Source organism: Salmo salar, chromosome 19 (assembly GCF_965601325.2).
Source record: "Salmo salar chromosome 19, fSalSal1, whole genome shotgun sequence".
Lineage (NCBI taxonomy): Eukaryota > Metazoa > Chordata > Actinopteri > Salmoniformes > Salmonidae > Salmo > Salmo salar.
This window is the reverse complement of record NC_138309.1, coordinates 68,711,490-68,730,968: the sequence shown is the minus strand read 5'-3', so window position 1 is coordinate 68,730,968 and position 19,479 is coordinate 68,711,490. Positions and strand designations below refer to the sequence as shown.

The 19,479-nt window shown below is 43.1% G+C and overlaps 1 protein-coding gene across 1 annotated transcript; it reads right to left on the bottom strand.

Moving 5' to 3' along the window:
- Positions 1-3,027: 3,027 nt before the first annotated feature.
- nif3l1 (NIF3 NGG1 interacting factor 3-like 1 (S. cerevisiae)) lies at positions 3,028-11,448 on the bottom strand. The gene is given in 3 exon segments (NM_001146480.2): positions 3,028-3,358; positions 9,824-10,290; positions 11,392-11,448. Coding segments are annotated over 2 exon segments (603 nt in total). The 5' UTR covers positions 10,281-10,290; positions 11,392-11,448; the 3' UTR covers positions 3,028-3,212.
- Positions 11,449-19,479: the final 8,031 nt, after the last annotated feature.

The following is a 19,479-nucleotide window of genomic DNA, read 5'->3' as shown; positions in this document are numbered from 1 at the left end:
TATTGCGCAGGTGATTAATTGTACTGCCCAAACAAACAAGAAGTCTGAGAAACTGGACAGAATGTAGGTGTAGAATGTAGACTGTACGTACACACCCCAACCAGAAGCCATGGATTACAGGCAACATTCGCACTGAGCTAAAGGGTAGAGCTGCCACTTTCAAGGAGCGGGACTCTAACCCGGAAGCTTATAAGAAATCCAGCTATGCCCTCCGATGAACCATCAAACAGGCAAAGCGTCAACACAGGACTAAGATCGAATCGTACTACACCGGCTCCGACACGCGTCGGATGTGGCAGGGCTTGCAAACTATTACAGACTGCAAAGGGAAGCACAGCCGAGAGCTGCCCAGGGACATGAGCCTACTAGATGAGCTAAATAACTTCTATGCTCGCTTCGAAGCAAGTAACACTGAAACATGCATGAGAGCATCAGCTGTTACGGACGACTGTGTGATCACGCTCACCGCAGCCGATGTGAGTAAGACCTTTAAACAGGTCAACATTCATAAGGCCGCAGGGCCAGACGGATTACCAGGACGTGTACACCGAGCATGTGCTGACCAACTGGCAAGTGTCTTCACTGACATTTTCAACCTCTCCCTGTCTGAGTCTGTAATACCAACATGTTTCAAGCAGACCACCATAGTCCCTGTGCCCAAGAACACTAAGGTAACCTGCCTAAATGACTACTGACCCGTAGCACTCTCACGTCTGTAGCCATGAAATGCTTTGAAAGGCTGGTCATGGCTCACAACACCATTATCCCAGAAACCCACTCCAATTTGCATAACGCACCAACAGATCTACTGATGATGCAATTTCCACACTGCCCTTTCCAACCTGGTCCAAGCACACCAAAACAGTTCTGAAGAGGGCACAACAAAACCTATTCCCCCTCAGGATATTTTGCATGGGTCCTCAGATCCTCAAAAGCTTTTACAGACCATCCTGACGGGTTGCATCACTGTCTGGTATGGCAACTGCTCGGCCTCCGACCGCAAGGCACTACAGAGGGTAGTGCGTACGGCCCAGTACATCACCGGGGCCAAGCTTCCTGCCATCCAGGACCTGTATACCAGGCGGTGTCAGAGGAAGGCCCTAAAAATAGTCAGACTCCATCCACCCTAGTCATAGACTTATCTTTGCTACTGCACAGCAAGCGGTACCGGAGAGGCTCCTAAACAGCTTCTACCCCCAAACCATAAGACAACTGAACAGCTAATCAAATGGCTACCCAACTATTTGCATTGCCCCCCCTCCCTCTGGAACGCTGCTGCTATTCTCTGTTATTATCTATGTGTAGTCACTTTAATAACTCTACCCACATGTTCATATTACTTCAAATCCCTCGACACCCTTGCCCCCGCACATTGACTCTGTACTGGCACCCCCTGTATATAGCCCCACTATTGGTATTTACTGCTGCTCTTTAATTATTTATTGTTATCTCTTATCTTTATATTTTTGGGGGGTATTTTCTTAACTGCATTGTTGGTTAAGGGCTTGTAAGTAAGCATTTCACTGTCTACACCTGTTGTATTCGGCGCATGTGACAAATACAATTTGATTTGATGAGGGAGTCACCTGGAATGCATTTCAATTAACAGGTGTGCCTTGTTAAAAGTTAAGTTGTGGAATTTCTTTCCTCAATGTGTTTCAGTTGTTGTGATAGCCCTATCTTATCTTCTGTATACCACCCCTATTTGGTAAAAGACCAAGTCCATATTATGGCAAGAACAGCTGAAATAAAAGAAGAGAAGCGACAGTCCATCATGACATGGTCAGTCAATGCGGAACATTAGGAACTTTTAAAGTTTCTTCCAAGTGCAGTAGCAAAAATCATCAAGTGCTATGAAACTGGCTCTCATGAGGAGCGCCACAGGAAAGGAAGACCCAGAGTTACCTCTGCTGCAGAGAATAAGTTCATTAGACTTATTAACTGCGCTTCAGAGTTCAAGTAACAGACACATCTCAACATCAACTAACTGGTCAGAGGAGACTGCGGGAATCAGGCCTTCATGGTTGAATTGCTGCAAAGAAACTACTACTAAAGGACTCCAATAATAAGAGACTTGCATGGGCCAAGAAACACGAGCAATGGACATTAGACCGGTGGAAATCTGTCCTTTGGTCTGATTAGTCTAAATTTTAGATTTTTGGTTCCAACCGCCATGTCTTTGCAGAATAGGTGAACGGATGATCTCTGCATGTGTGTTTACCACTGTGAAGCATGGAGGTGTGATGCTGCTTTGCTGGTGATACTGTCAGTCATTTGAAGTGGTCAGTCTGAGGGGAGCAGCGGTGAGGTTGCCTCTCACCCGGCTCACCGTCCCTCTGCCCTCCTTCCCTCTACTGAGAAAAAAGGGCAGTCTTCCAGCTGATGGTGTAACTCAAGTCGCACTGCATTATTCCTGCCTCATACACCAATTCATGTTTTTACTCCTATGACCAGAGAATGTGAAATATTCCTCTATTAAAAGACAAGACGCTAATAATAATGCAATCTTATCGGAACACTTTGTTATACTCATTCATTGCAGCATGTGGAAGTAGGGGGAATGCGCATTTTATGGCTTATGAAGTGTTGACAGTGCTGAATAACAACTTAAACATTCAATGAATACAGCAGAGCTGCTGTTTCTCTCTAGTCATGGTTATAAAAGTTTTGAAATCTCAGTATCAACTTTTCTGTGCGTTAGAGGCTGATTTTTCCAGTCTATGGTGAGGAAACTGCAGACAGTGATAGGTGCACTTGATTTGCTCTCTGGGCCTGCCGGGTAGGTGGAGATCTACCTTCAGACACATGAAGTAGTTCAAAATGGGAACACTACCTTTCCGGGCGCTAGGACTTCTGAATCAAGTGCACCTACCACCAACAGTGCAAAAGGAATTAAAAAAAATAGGAATGCAAGGATTTATTTCTTATATATATACACACATTAATGTTTGGTAATTGACTAGGAATGCTGTGGTGACCACTGATGTAGATGCATACTTTGAATATCACCCAAAGAATTACCTTATTCAGTTGTATGCATTATTTATTAAATCCTTTAACACAGATCATCAACTAGATACAAACAGTCCTATTTTTTTCCTTGAGAGGATGGTTGGAACATAATTGCAAATAGACAGGAAGGAGCCCAAACATATTTGACTTAAACAATCATTTCAAACCTTGCTTACATTTAGTATACGATCACATCTCTATTATGTGTGGGAATACTGGGAACAGATTTCCAAAATTAAAATCACTTCGAGTTGATTTCCTGGTGTTTTTACAGCCTTATGTCCAAATATGAATTTATTAATTATTTGCTCAGAAAAACACCTGCGGAATAGATTCGGCCTGTGGGCCGCCAGTTGAGGAAAACTGTAAGCATCTCAGACCACCTCCAGGGGGTCCTTGTCAGCCCGTGACAGCGCCACGGTAACGGAGTTGGACAGATGCCCTGCCAGCCTCTTCTTGAACACGGCCAGGAAACCCCGCTCGCTGTTGCTATGGTCACTGAGGATCACGCTGGCACCCGCAGCAACGGAGTCCAGGACCTCGTGATGGGACATCTCACCTGGGGGAGAAATGAGGTCAATGTCTGGACATTTAAACATGAATCAAGTAAAGTCAAGTAAAAGTGTGTGTGTGTGTAGGCATGCATGCATGTACACTGAGTATACAAAACTGATCATTCCATGACAGACTGACCAGGTGAAAGCTATGATCCTTTTTGATGTCACCTGTTAAATCCACTTCAAATCAGTGTAGATGAAGGGGAGGAGACCGGTTAAAAGCTTTTTAAGCCTTGAGACATGCATGATTCTGCCACCACCATGCTTCACAGTAGGGACGGTGCCAGGTTCTCTCCAGAAGTGACACTTGGCATTCAGGCCAAATAGTTCAATCTTGGTTTCATCAGACCATAACATCTTGTTTCTCATGGTCTGAGAGTCCTTTATGTGCCTTTTGAAAAACTCCAAGTGGGCTGTCATGTGCCTTTTACTGAGGGGTGGCTTCCGTCTGGCCACTCTACCATAAAGGCCTGATTGGTGGTGCTGCAGAGATGGTTGCCCTTCTGGAAGGTTCTCCCTTCTCCACAGAGGAACTCTGGAGCTCTGTCAGTGACCATTGGGTTCTTGGTCACCTCCCTGACCGAGGCCCTTCTCTCCCGATTGCTCAGTTTGGCCGAGCGGCTAGCTCTAGGAGGAGTCTTGGTGGTTCCAAATTTCTTCCATTTAAGAATGATGGCAGCCACAGTGTTTTTGGGGACCTTCAATGTTGCCGGCATTTTGGGGAACCCTTCCCCAGATCTGTGCCTCGACAATCCTGTCTTGGAGCTCTACGGAAAATTAATTCCACCTCATGGCTTGGTTTTTGCTGACATGCACTGTCAACTGTGGGACCTTATATAAAGTGTCAATCAAGGGTTTTTCTTAATTTTTACTATTTTCTACATTGTAGAATAATAGTGAAGACAAACAATGAAATAACACATATGGAATCATGTAGTAACCAAAAAAGTGTTAAACAAATCAAAATATATTTTATATTTGAGATTCTTCAAAGTTGACAGCTTTGCACACTCTTGGCATTCTCTCAACCAGCTTCATGAGGTGGTCACGTGGAATGCATTTCAATTAACAGGTGTGCCTTGTTCATTAATTTGTGGAATTTCTTTCCTTCTTAATGCGTTTGAGCCAATCAGTTGTTGTGACAAGGTAGGGGTGGAAAACAGAAGATAGCCCTATTTGGTAAAAGACCAAGTCCATATTATGGCAAGAACAGCTCAAATAAGCAAAGAGAAACGACAGTCCATTACTTTAAGACATGAAGGTCAGTCAATGCGGAAAATTTCAAGAACTTAAAGTTTCTTCAAGTGCAGTCACAAAAACCGTCAAGCGCTATGATGAAACTGGCTCTCATGAGGACATCCACAGGAAAGGAAGACCCAGATTTACCTCTGCTGCAGAGGATAAGTTCAGTAGTTGCCAGCCTCAAATTGCAACCCAAATAAATGCTTCAGAGTTCAAGTAACAGACATCTCAACATCAACTGTTCAGAGGAGACTGCGTGAATCAGGCCTTCATGGTTGAATTGCTGCAAAGAAACTACTACTAAAGGACTCCAATAATAAGAGACTTGCTTGGGCCAAGAAACACGAGCAATGGACATTAGACCGGTGAAAATCTGTCCTTTGGTCTGAGTCCAAATTTGAGATTTTTGGTTCCAACCACTGTCTTTGTGATACGCAGAGTAGATGAACGGATGAACTCTGCATGTGTACATCACTGAGTGCAAGCTTCCTGCCATCCAGGACCTCTATACCAGGCTGTGTCATACGAAGGCCCTAAAAATTGTCAGACTCTAGCCACCATGCTGTCTCTCTGCTACTACACGGCAAGCGGTACTGGATCGCAAGTCTCGGTCCAAAAGCATGGAGGTGTTATGGTGTGGGGGTACTTTGCTGGTGACACTGATTTATTTAGGATTCAAGGCACACTTAACCAGCATGGCTACCACAGCATTCTGCAGCGATACACCATCCCATCTGGTTTGCGATTAGTGGGACTATAATTTGTTTTTCAACAGGACAATGACCCATCATACCTCCAGGCTGTGTAAGGGCTATTTGACCAAGAAGGAAAGTGATGGAGTGCTGCATCAGATGACCTGGCCTCCACAATCACCCAACCTCAACCCAATTGAGATGGTTTGGACAGCAGGGTGAAGGAAAAGCAGCCAACAAGTGCTCAGCATATGTGGGAACTCCAAGGCTGTTGGAAAAGCATTCTAAGTGAAGCTGGTTGAGAATGCCAAGAGTGTGCAAAGCTGTCATCAAGGCAGAGGGTGGCTATTTTGAAGAATCTCAAATATATTTTGATTTGTTTAACACTTTTTTGGTTACTACATGATTACATATGTGCCATTTCATAGTTTATGTATTCACTATTATTCTACAATGTAAAAATAAAGTAAACCCTTGAATGAGTAGGTGTGTCCAAACTTTTGACTGGTACTCTAGACAGGTGTGTGCCTTTCCAAATCCTGTCCAATCAATTGAATTTACCACAGGTCGACTCCAATCAAGTTGTAGAAACATCTCAAGAATGATCAATGGAAACAGGATGCACCTGAGCTCAATTTCGAGTCTCATAGCAAAGTGTCTGAATACTTATGTAAATAAGGTATCCGTTTTATTTTTAATACTTTTCCAAAAAATTCTAAAATCCTGTTTTTGCTTTGTCATTATGTGGTGGTGTGTGTAGATTGCTGAGGAGCTTTAAAAATATATTTTAAAATAAGGCTAACGTAACAAAATTTGGAAAAAGTCAAGGGGTCTGAATACTTCCCGAAGGCACTGTATATGCAAAAGAAATTGTTCAGTATTCTTGACAGAATTTGTTTTGATTCTAGCAGCTGGCGTTTATAGTGAATGTACCTGTGATGTAGAGGTCTGCTTTCACTCCATTCAATACTGAGCCTCCGGACCCAGCACACACTGCCACAGTGCTTACAATGGACTCTAAAAGGAACAATCACATAAAATTACGTTATCCTCTCAGCCCCTCACTAGCTGTCAACATAATACACTTATTGCAGCGAATATATACACTAAACAAAAATATAAACCCAACATGTGAAGTGTTGGTCCCATGTTTCATGAGCCGAAATAAAAGATCCCAGAAAATGTCCATGTGCACAAAAAGCCTATTTCCCTCAAATGTTGAGCACAATTTTGTTTACATTGTTGTTAGTGAGCATTTCTCCTTTGCCAAGATAATCCACCCACCTGACAGGTGTGGCATATCAAGAAACTGATTAAACAGCATGATCATTACACAGGTGCACCTTGTGCTGGGGACAATAAAAGGCCACTAAAATATGCACTTTTATCACACAACAATGTCACAAATGTCTCAAGTTTTGAAGGAGTGTGGAATTGGCATGCTGACTGCAGTAATGTCCAAGAGAGCTGATGCCAGATAATTGAATGTTAATTTCTCTACCATAAGCCGCCTTCAACGTTGTTTTAGAGAATTTGTCAGTACGTCCAACTGGCCTAACAACCGCCCAACCTGTAATAAAGCCCTTTTGTGGGGGAAAAACTCATTCTGATTGGCTAGGCCTGGCTCCCCAGTGGGTTGGCCTGGCTGCCAAGTGGATGGGCCTATGCCCTCCTGCCCAGTCATGAAGAAATCCATAGATTAGGGACTAATTTATTTATTTCAATTGGCTGATTTCCTTCTATGAACTGTAATTCAGTAAAATCTTTGTTCAGTATATTTAAAAGACATGGTGTGTTTCCCAAACGGCACACTATTCTCTTTATAGTAAGGCCGGGACGATACCAATATCGCAATATTTTTTCCATGGCAAAAATGAAAACACAAAGAAGAGCAAACACTTTGGTCCTTTAAAAACCTGCTGTATGTAAAATATTGCATGCTATATCAAAAAATAAATAAATGTGACTCTGGATGACAACATAATGAAGTTCATTTCTAACATTAGGGCTGTTTTCCTAAAGAAAAACATGTATCGCAATACTGGTATCCTCCTGTCACTACTTTATAGCTACTTTTGACCAGGGCACTATATAGGGAATAGTGTGCCATTTGGGACGCATCCAAGTTAGTAATCCGGTAACAAAAAGGAAGACATAGATGTTTGTTTAGCCTTCTCACTCACCTAAAGTTTGCTGGGCTCCGAGGGCCAGTCGAAGGTGATTCAAACCCAGGTGCGATTTCATTTGCTGGACGGCCGCCGCCACAGTTACGGGCTCGTCCAAAACGCTGAGTCGCCCTTGGCCGTAGCCTGGGAGAGGACGCTACAGGGTGAGAAACAGCCAGGGTCGTGTTCACTAGGCACCAAGAGGAATAAAACAGAAACAGGGAGGGACTGCCTGAACTTTTTGTTTTACTACAGTGTGCACTAATGAATAAGATGTCACATGTAAAAAGAGTGAAAACATTTAGTAAAATTCATTGAAGTCCAGTCCTATTCACTCTGTGGCAAGCTACGCCTATTGATTCAGGATAGCAGGAATATGATCCCAGGGGATATTTATCAAGCAGGGATTAACATTAAGGGTTGTCCTATTGCCTGGGGCCTGCTCTGAGGTTGCGCCATTGGGCAGGTGATAAAATAAGTTAAAACAACCAAAGACCTCTAGTAGCCTAAAACAGACAATTTATGGCAGTCGGGCGAGTTGAGCCAGCTCTGAGAAATGTTTTACTGATAACAACCAAAATATAAAGAATTCCAGTACTGATCTTTCTGATTTCTCCCGTGTGTAGATGAACAGCTGTCAATATATGGCACTACTGCGTGTAAATATCTAATTTACATTTTCGTGCAAGTGGTCATAATCTTTGGGCAACCTAAAAAAAAAAAAATTGTTTAAATGTTAATCCCTGTCATGCGTGCTGATATACAGTCTGCTTCCCCCTTTCCATGTAATCTTATCTTGCATTTACACAGGTAGCCCAATTCTGATATCTTTTTCCACTAATTGGTTCTCTGACCAATCACATCAGATCCTTTCACATCAGATATTTTTCAGAATTGATCTGACTGGTCAAAATACCAATTAGTGAAAAAAATATCAGAATTGGGCTGCCCGTGTAAACGCAGCCATTGTGCTCTAAAAGGCAAAAATGATCTTAAAAATCAACACTCAGACCAAACTGTCTACTTTGCGTGTTCAGGGTGTAATACGCTGGATACATATGGCCCCAGATTTGTTTGTGCTGTTTTGCCAACTGCTATGGTCGTATTTCCCATGACAATGACCATAGGAGATGGCTATACAGCACAAACAGATCTGGGACCAGGCTAGCAGCAGTACTATACCTTTTTTACTTGAAGGATACTGAGAGACTGGCTGGGAGTGGCGTGTTGTAACAGAGTTTGAACACTGGGGGTCAGCCCTGAGTCTGGACAGATCAGACTAATGAAGAAGCCATCAGTTTCAGAGCTAGAGCCAGATAGGAGACATGTACAGTAACAGTGTAAACAACAGTGAAGAGGTGTATACAAATTTAAGCACGCACACACAAACAAACTGACAGAGTATCCAGTACCTGACAGCTGTGTGCTGTAAACTGACACCGCTATTCGTCCCCTTCAGTTCTGCCATGATGGTGTTGAGCTCCTCCTGACTCCTGACTGTAAACTCCAGTTTGTGGCTCTGGGGGGCGCTGCTGAAGGCTTGACTCAACACTGAAACTTTGCCACTCCCTGAAGAAGACAACAGAAACAGTACTTGTTACTCCGCAGTGCTTTTCAAACATCATGAAGTTATTCAGGTGGGGAGAACACTCCAGAACATTCAGATAATTTGAGTAGAACAGATATGACACTCTATACGCATCTTCAATAAACTGTGAAAGTGACATCATCCTACCCTAATCTTTGGATTGGGCTTAACAATTATAATACAATTTGTGAAAACACATTCATTTAAGATATCTGCCAGATGCCTTTTTGGGGATTTTGTGCTGAAGACCATTGCGCTACATTTTTGCCCATTGAAGACCATTCAAAAAGCATACAAAAGTTCAAAAACGAGTTCTTGGAAAATTCTGTGTCACTTTCATAGCGCACAGAGCTACAGCAGTCCACTTTTCTTATTATAAAGCTAGGGGAAACACTGACAACAGTCTCTTACCAACTCCTCCAACCAGCCAGTCATTCACACCTCCTTTGACGCTGTCCCAAGAGGTGTGAGGAGAAAACACTGCTATTCCAGCCGTAATCGCCCGGATAGCCAATCGCTGCTTCCAGTCCTTTGAAACCAAGCACTTGATTGGATGAAACAACGGGGGGTGGTAAGAAATGATGAGATCGCAGTTCATGGCCTCTGCTTCCGACATGACAGAGTCGGTCAGGTCATTGGTTAACAGGATGGTTTTGATAGGCCGACATTTAATGGGCTCAACTAATATGCCAACGTTATCCCAGGACTCTGCCAGTGATAGAGGGGCAAGCTGCTCCAGAACCTTGAGAACCTCCTTTAAATCCATTGGACCTGTTGGACGAGATGAGTGGGAAAGGGAGCACGAAAAAGAGTAGCAATGACAGAGATGGAGATGGGTAGAAAGCTGACGAGACCTAATAGTACAATGAGAGGGGTCATAAAAAAAGGATGAGCGAAGGGCAGACAATTTGGAGTGAGAAGAGAAAGGGGAACAAGCGAGTGTTTGAGAGATGCTTTCGTGGTAGCTCCTTCTGCAGGTCAATGACAGAATTCTCTGGAAAGCATTCTTGTAGCCAGTCAACATTAGTGTAGACCTGTGTGCAAAAGAGAGTTCATTTGATATGAATAAATATTGTTTGCATCCAAGAGCAAGGCTAATCTGCAACAAGGCTGCATTCTCTTAAAACATCATGACCTGTTTATCTTGTCATCTATTATTAAAAAGGCTAATTGTCAAAACTCCCATTCAAATGCAGTGGTGGAAAAAGTACCCAATTGTCATACTTAAGTAAAAGTAAAGATACCTTAATAGAAACGACTCAAGTAAAAGTCACCCAGTAAAATTCTACTTGAGTAAAAGTAAACGTTTTTGGGTTAAAATATACTTAAGTATCAAAAGTAGAAGTATAAATAATTTAAAATTCCTTATAAACTAACCAGACGGCACCATTTTGTTTTTTCACGGATCTCCAGAGGCACACTCCAACATAATTTAGAAACGAATTGTGTGTGTTCAGTGAGTTCGCCAGATCAAAGCCAGTATGGATCACAAGGGATGTCCTGTTGATAAGTGCGTGTATTGGACCACTTTCCTGTCCTGCTTAGCATTCAAACTGTAACGAGTACTTTTGGGTGTCAAGGAAAACGTATGGAGTAAAAACTACATGACTACATTCCTAAAGAAAACAAACATATACATAGTAAAGTGAAGTACAGATACACTCAAAAACGACTTAAGTAGTACGTTACATCACTGCTCAAATGCTAATATGCACTGTTCTAGCTACATTTAGTAGGCTAGCTAATAGGTTTGGATTGCAATGGCTGCTGTTGCCATTTTGGGCATGGTTGTTAAGGTGCATTGTTTACAAATTAAATCAACTGCACGGGTTTAATGACCAAGGTAACGTTAGAATCGAGATAATTTAAATCACACGAATATGAGCCAGAGAAACTCTACAAACTAGCTAGGTAAAGTAACTTAGAGGCATGTATAATAGCTTCGCTAACATTAGATAGCTGGCTCCCAAACTTCGAACAGGGCCCACAGCAATACGCTAGCTACCAAAAAAAAAAAGGTGTTTCTTTTTGCATGTTCAGACTGGTGTGATTCATACGATACATTTTAAACGTAAGTTATCAATTAATAGGCAAAAACTATGAATTGGAAATGCAAGCATTGTAACAGCACTTACTGGTGGAGAGAGAGCCAGCTTTTGTGGTTACCTTCTTCTTCGATGAAGTTTAACCGCAGTTGGCATCCAATAAATGTTGCATTACTGCCACCTACTAGACTGGAGTATAACTCCCATATACTTTGTTTGAAAAAATAAATACAACAAATCCCCAACCATCTAACACTACACCAAAAATAATAATAATAACATTTTCTAAAATGACTGCCTCGCCTGGGTCACCAACTACCTCTCAGAGTTCAGTGTGTCAAATCGGAGGGCCTGTTGTCCAGACCTCTGGTAGTCTCTATGGGGGTGCCATAGGGTTCAATTCTCGGGCCGACTCTTTTCTCAGTATATATCAATGATGTCGCTCTTGCTGCTGGTGATTCTCTGATCCATCTCTACTCAGACGACACCATTCTGTATACTTCTGGCCCTTCTTTGGACACTGTGTTAACAAACCTCCAGACGAGCATCAATGCCATACAACACTCTTTCCGTGGCCTCCAACTGCTTTTAAATGCTAGTAAAACTTGTTCTCATCTGGCCTACCTGGTTAAATAAAGGTGAAATAAAATAAAATAAATAAGTAAAATACTCCTCTATTTAGTGCTACTTCAGGCCAACAGCCTGAAAGAAAGGAACACCACCACTTAACACACCCTGTAACTCTTCTGATGTCAAGTCTCGCACACCCAAATACCTCTGCAGCCGCCACCTCAACCTCTATTTTCTGCGACTTACGTTCCATCCCTGCAGAACAGTTGATAACCATTGCTATACATGCCAAAAATCCAATCTTACTGAAACATGTATCACTTGTTGGTTTATCCCTCTGTACTGGTACAGATCGAATACTCACACCACTCCTCTAAGGATCCCTCCCCCTTGACCCATCTTCCTCTACTTTCTTCACTGCCTCAGCATATGACAACTTCTGCACTAGTCTAACCCGGGAAACCTCAACCTGCCTCTCACACAGGACATTTCTGATCCCCAGCCCCATGGGCACCCCTACAATTAACACATAACACTACTTTCCCCAATGCTACACCTTCCTTTGTCTCATGCCCTTCTGCACACATCTCATACCTAGGAACCTCCATCCTACACACTGCTGCCACATGCCCATAAGCTTGGCACCTGTAACAACGTAATGTATTTGGCACAAAAGCTCATAGAGGATAACTTATATAAGGGTCCACTTTTTCCAAAAAATTAACTTCTACTGTCAAAGACTCATCTTTACCCTGACCCTCGATGCAAGCCTCGGGCTCCGAGAACTTCACCACACCTATGAACTCCAATACTTCGCCCTCATTCACTTCCATTTCTCCACCTGTCTTCAATGCACTCTGCTTACACTTTCTACCATTCTTCTTTAACAAACCATCTCCTTTTTTCTCACCATTTTCTTCCCACCTCCTCTGCCTCTCTTTTCCCTCCATTCCTCCTCCGTATTCCAAGTATAAGTCTCGTTATGATAATGCTGCACTTCTCCTGACATACATCTTGTTCTTGCCTTGTCAAGGGACGCCATTTAACTGGCTGTCACAATCTCTGTACAATCAGCACAATCCCCTCGGGATGTAACGCTCAACAGTGCATCCCGCTTGTAAAGCAGCTACTTTGTCTTGATGTTATTCTTCATCAATAGCTACCGCAACGTTTTTCCATTTTAAACAAGTGTGCTCCCTTTCTCACGGATTCCTCGATTCGCTTGCTCAGACCCTGTGCCCCTCAGTCATGCTCTGTCCAGAAATTACTTTTGATACTGGAAGAATAACTTTAGGAATGCCTTCTTCTTCTTCTTCTTCTTCTTCTTCTTCAGGTCCGCAAACAACGTTAATGGTGCATGGTGCACCTACTGGATGTGGAGGGGGGAACCTCTTCATTCAGTCAGTATTCCCTGTAACATTTTGGCTGATCCAGAAGTATTTTTCACACCTTTACAATGATGTCTAGCTTCTTAGATTTTTTTTATTAGTTTCACTAGTGCAATGCGCTTCTTCACAGTTAGTGTGTCAGGATCTTTCTCCTGAACGACATTCACTGTAGGTTGTGGGACATCCACTACCCTCTCATCTCACTCCTTTAGCTATGCTACATGATCAAAAGTATGTGGACACCTGCTTGTCGAACGTCTCATTCCAAAATCATGGGCATTATTATGGAGTTGGTCCCCCTTTGCTGCTATAACAGCCTCCGCTCTTCTGGGTAGGCTTTCCACTAGAAGTTGTAACATTTCTGCTCGGACTTGCTTCCATTCAGCCACAAAAACATTAGTGAAGTTGGGCGCGGATGTTAGGCGATTAGACCTGGCTCTCAGTCGGCGTTCCAATTCAACCCAAATGAGTTCGATGGGGTTGAGGTCAGGGCTCTGCTTTCTCTGCAGATTCTCTCAAGCTCTGTCAGGTTGTATGGGGAGCGTCACTGCACAGCTATTTTCAGGTCTCTCCAGAGATGTTAGATCAAGTTCAAGTCGCCCTCCATTTGGCAAATCTGACCATAATTCTGTCCTCCTGATTCTCCTGCTTACAAGCAAAAACTAAAGCAGGAAGTAACATTGACTTGCACAATACAGAAGTGGTATTCAGTGAAGTCCAGTGAAGAGGTGACTCCAGGATGCTGGCCTTCTAGGCAGAGTTGCAAAGGAAAAGACTGGCCAATAAAAGAAAAGATTAAGATTGACAAAAGAACACAGACACTGGACAGAGGAACTCTGCCTAGAAGGCCAGCATCCCGGAGTCACCTCTTCACTGTTGACGTTGAGAGTGGTGTTTTGCGAGTACTATTTAATGAAGCTGCCAGTTGAGGACTTGTGAGGCATCTGTTTCTCAAACTAGACACTCTAATGTACTTGCCCTCTTGCTCAGTTGTGCACCAGGGCCTCCCACTCCTCCTTCTATTCTGGTTAGAGACAGTTTGCGCTGTTCTGTGAAGGGAGTAGTACACAGCGTTGTACGAGATCTTCAGTTTCTTGGCAATTTCTCGCATGGAATAGCCTTAATTCCTCAGAACAAGAATAGACTGACGAGTTTCAGAAGAAAGTTCTTTGTTTCTGGTCATTTTGAGTCTGTAATCGAACCCACAAATGCTGATGCTCCAGATACTCAACTAGTCTAAAGAAGGCCAGTTGTATTGCTTCTTTAATCAGGAAAACAGTTGTCTGCTGTGCTAACATATTTGCAAAAGGGTTTTCTAATGATCATTTAGCCTTTTAAAATGATAAACTTGGATTAGCTAACACAACATGCCATTGGAACACAGGAGTGATGGTTGCTGATAATGTGCCTCTGTACACCTATGTAGATATTCCATTTACAAAAATCAGCCACTTCCAGCTTCGATAGTCATTTACAACATTAACAATGTCTACATGGTATTTCTGATCAATTTGATGTTATTTTAATGGACCAAAAATGTGCTTTTCTTTCAAAATCAAGGACATTTCTAAGTGACCCCAAACTTTTGAACGGTAGTGTACATCTCGTGTCTGAGCCATACAGTCTGAGCTCGTGTCTCTATACTGAAATTTCGCTTGTTTGATTGCCATGCGGAGGGAATAACTACACTGTTTGTATTCGGCCATAATCCCAGACACCTTTCCATGGTTAAATGCGGTGTTCACGCTTTCAGTTTTGCGCGAATGCCGTCATCTATTCACGGTTTCTGGTTAGGGTAGGTTTTAATAGTCACAATGGGTACAACATCTCCTATGCACTTCCTTATAAACTCACTCACCGAATCAGCGTATACGTCAATATTATTCCCTGAGGCTACCAGGAACATGTCCCAGTCTGCATGATCAAAACAATCTTGAAGCGTGGATTCCGATTGGTCAGACCAGTGTTGAATAGTTCTTAGCACGGGTACATCCTGTTTGAGTTTCTGCCTATAGGAAGGGAGGAGCAAGATGGCCGTGTTCAGATTTGCCCAAGAGAGGGCGGGGGAGGGCCTTGTCGCCGTCAATTGAACGGGGGGGTGCAAAAGAATGTACAAGAGAAAAGTAAATTCCATACGGGGAAAGGAAAATGATCATTCATCCACACAAACGACAAAAAAATATATACATTCCCACGCCTTATGTCATTCGAAAACTAAAATACCCTGCTCAGGTTCCGGGGCCTGAGAGGGTGGGACTGCACGAGACAGTACTCCATGTAGTTCCTCAGATGTCAAATCCTTTAATCCCAGAAAGAGTTCAGCTGCAGAAACAATTATGTCAATCTTTCTTGACTTCTTTTCCACTTATGCACTTCCTTTTATCGACAATGCTACAACTGACAAAGTCCACTTTCTTCATATGAAGAATGTCTGGATCCTGCTGGTGACACGCAGGCCTAGGCGCATGTTGCTGTTGGCTCCACTGGTATTGACTAACAAACATTGGACCTTCTGCTCCTTCTACCTTTTTTACCGCCTCCCCATAGAAGACAAACTGAACTGCCTTGACTTTGGCCACCTCCATCTATTTCACCCTATTTGGGCATTCCAAGGATGTCACCATATGTTCTCCACCCCACTTTACAACACTTTATTCCTTTGCGATTCTCTCCTGCCCTTCAGTCTCCATCAAAGTGATTTTATCCCACATTTCGGTTCCTTCCGTCTCAAGACACTTTCTACATGTCCAAACATTTTACTTATCTTTCACTGCCAATACCTGGATATAATGGCTCTGAAAGGATAATACACATATCCCAGCTGCACAAGGGTCAAGAGGGATTCCACATAAAAAAGCACAACTGACAAACTCTTCTCCGTCTTTCCATTATTCACACGATTCATCCAGCATACATCAACCTCTCCAGGAATTTTCTTTAGTATATCAATGTCTTCCGAAACTCCAGAAATTATTCCTTTAATAGGTGCCTTGTTCCGTATCTCAAAGTACGACACATCAGCTCCACATTTGGTGAGTTCCAATAGCAGTTTTTTTCTGCTCCTCCGACACAAACAAAATCAGAACTGTAATGAACACGAGGGGAGACAGAGCTGGTTTCAAGCACAGGGCGCAGCTGGTGTTTATTGCAAAGGACCACAGGAGGAGGCAGGTAGCTGGATCCAGGGGCAGGCAGAAGGTCATACACAGGGGGTCCAAAAGGGCAACAGCACAGGCAGGGAAAAGGCTAGTAACGTTGTCCTGGAGATCAGGCAATAGGTTGATAACAGGAAATCCAATAGGCTAAAGTACAGGCAGGGAATAGGCAAAAGCTATCATACTCAGGAGGAGTAAATCACAGGAAACCCAGCACTTTGAAAGCCGTGTGTCACAAAACAAACAATACCTCACAGTGATGGGATGCAAAGAACTGAACTAAATAGTGTGTGATAATGACAAACAGGTGTGTGAACTGGTGATTAGAATTCAGGTGATTTGGATCTGGAGAGTGAGCTGCGTTCAGGCATCTAGGTGTTTGAGGGTGTGAGTTGGAAGCAGACATTAGAAGAACAAGCCCACTTCTCGTGATTATCACCTATTTTTCTTTACCCAAAGCTTTCTCCACCACTTTGGATGTCTTCAATGGGTTCACCATGTCGGGCGTACATATTCCCACAAAACCTACCCCTAGAAAATACAATGGGGAATTATCAACACCAGTGGCTTCCTGTCCCCCATCAATTCAGCTTATGTTTATATTTCTTTGGACAAAAGTTCATTCTTCATTTCCACCACCAAAGGATTCCAGCTCCATGTCCGATTCTGCCATTGTCTTCTTGCTGGTGCCTCTGCAGGGGAAAGGGAGAAAAAGAAAGGGGGGAAAATGACATCATGTAAAATACAAAAATAGACATCCACAAACAAATCCATCCCACTCCTTCATTCACAGACCAATCCAAAATACATCCCTACTCGGGCTCAGGGGCCTGTGAGGGTGGAACAGTCTTTCGAACGGATTCCTTGCAAGGCCTCAGCTGTGAAATTACGAAGACCCCAAGAATGTTCAGCCACACTCACAATGATGTCAACTTCTCCGCTTGTGCTATACAGATTATATCCATTGCAATAAATGATACAAAGTCCACCTTTTTAACATGTAATATATCATGATCCCTCAGTTGGTGAGAAACCTTCACTGGTGATACCATTGTTTCTTCACTGCTATTTGCTCCTTCCACTCTTCTTGCCGCCTCCAGTTAGGAGCGTGTCTGGACAGCCCTTATTCTTGCCAGCTCTGTCTCCTTCACCATAACAGGGCACTCCGGGCCTCCCGAGTGGCGCAGTGGTCTAAGGCACTGCATCGCAGTTGCTAGCTGTGCTGCTAGAGATCCTGGTTTGAGTCCAGGCTCTGTTGCATCCGGCCGTGACCGGGAGACCCATGGGGCGGCACACAAATGGCCGGGTTAGGGAAGGGTTTGGCTGGCAGGGATGTCCTTGTCCCATTGCGCTCTAGCGAATGCTGTGGCGGGCAGGGCACATGTACGTTGACAGGGTCGCCAGGTGTACGTTGTTTCCTCTGATACATTGGTGTGGCTGGCTTCTGGATTAAGCGGGCATTGTGTCAAGAAGCAATACGGCTTGGTTTGGTCATGTTTTGGCGGACGCACGGCTCTTGACTTTTGCAGCGATGAGACAAGACTGTAACTACCAATTGGATACCATGAAATTTGGGAGAAAAAGGGGAAAAAAAAAAAAACATTAAAAAAAAAAACAGGGCACTCAAGGAATTCGGGCACATGTTCGCAGCATTTCACCTCAGCTGGCATACGATACTCTTCCCATCTGCTGACACATGCATTTATGACACTGAAGGGGCATGTGCACGAAAGCTCTTACAGGGTATCTCATGAATCCTAACTTTACATGAGATGGGAGACACTCTTCTACAAAGAATGATAGTATGGATGAAGTGAATTTCTTTACTCCATCCACCATATGGGTCAGTCGATGTTCACCAACCACACAATCTAGGTCTTCAATTATATAATCTTAATTTACTTCATGCACACCCCAGAGATAACCTTGATAGGTACCCTGCTCCGAAAATCAATACACAAAACATTCCACTCCGATATCTTTTTGAGGCGCAAAACACACTTCTATTGCTCTGCTTCACCATGTTTCATCGAAATGTACAGCTGTGTGTCATCCGCATAGCAGTGAAAGTTAACATTATGTTTCCAAATGACATCACCAAGAGGTAAAATATATAGTGAAAACAATAGTGGTCCTAAAACGGAACCTTGAGGAACACCGAAATTTACAGTTGATTTGTCAGAGGACAAACCATCCACAGAGACAAACTGATATCTTTCCGACGGATAAGATAAACCAGGCAAGAACTTGTCCGTGTAGACCAATTTGGGTTTCCAATCTCTCCAAAAGAATGTGGTGATCGATGGTATCAAAATCAGCGCTAAGGTCTAGGAGCACAAGGACAGATGCAAAGCCTCGGTCTGACGCCATTAAAAGGTAATTTACCACCTTCACAAGTGCAGTCAGTGCTATTGTAACGATTTTGACTTGAGGTTATAATTTATAGGGGTGCCAGGTAGGCTGTGCCTACCAGAGAAAATATTAGTTTCTCCTTTTAGTTTGATAGGGAATGAGTCCCATCTGGTCCGTCAAGTCTACACCAATACAAAGGACTCATGTAAATGTCAGGATGGAAATACACTTTTCATGAACCCTTAAAACATTGGAAAGAACTTACAAAACAACTGTATTATTTTGCGTGGTTGTATTACTAACATAAACGATCACACACAACAATATAACAATAATGAGCTTTAAACAGCTCTGGTTCCTCCAGAAATGTCCTGTACCTCGGGCCTAAAAAGAGTCCAGCCCGGTAAACAAGTTCAGGGAACTCAAGTGACCTTAGTCACGCAATGGTTGTCCGTTCATACAGTGTAGCGTAAACCCAGTGTCAATCATTCAATCAAAATTACAAATATTGTACCACACATTTCAATAAATCCTCAACTACAACTAACTACATAAATCATCACGGTATACATCACACCAAAACAAATGAAATACCGTATACAAAAAAGGTTGTAGTCAGTCGGTCAGTCAGAGAAGCCAATCCGCCGACAGATCTCCAGCGGAGAAAGGCCACGAAAACCAACGGAGGTGTAGTCCACGGATGCAAAGAGTGG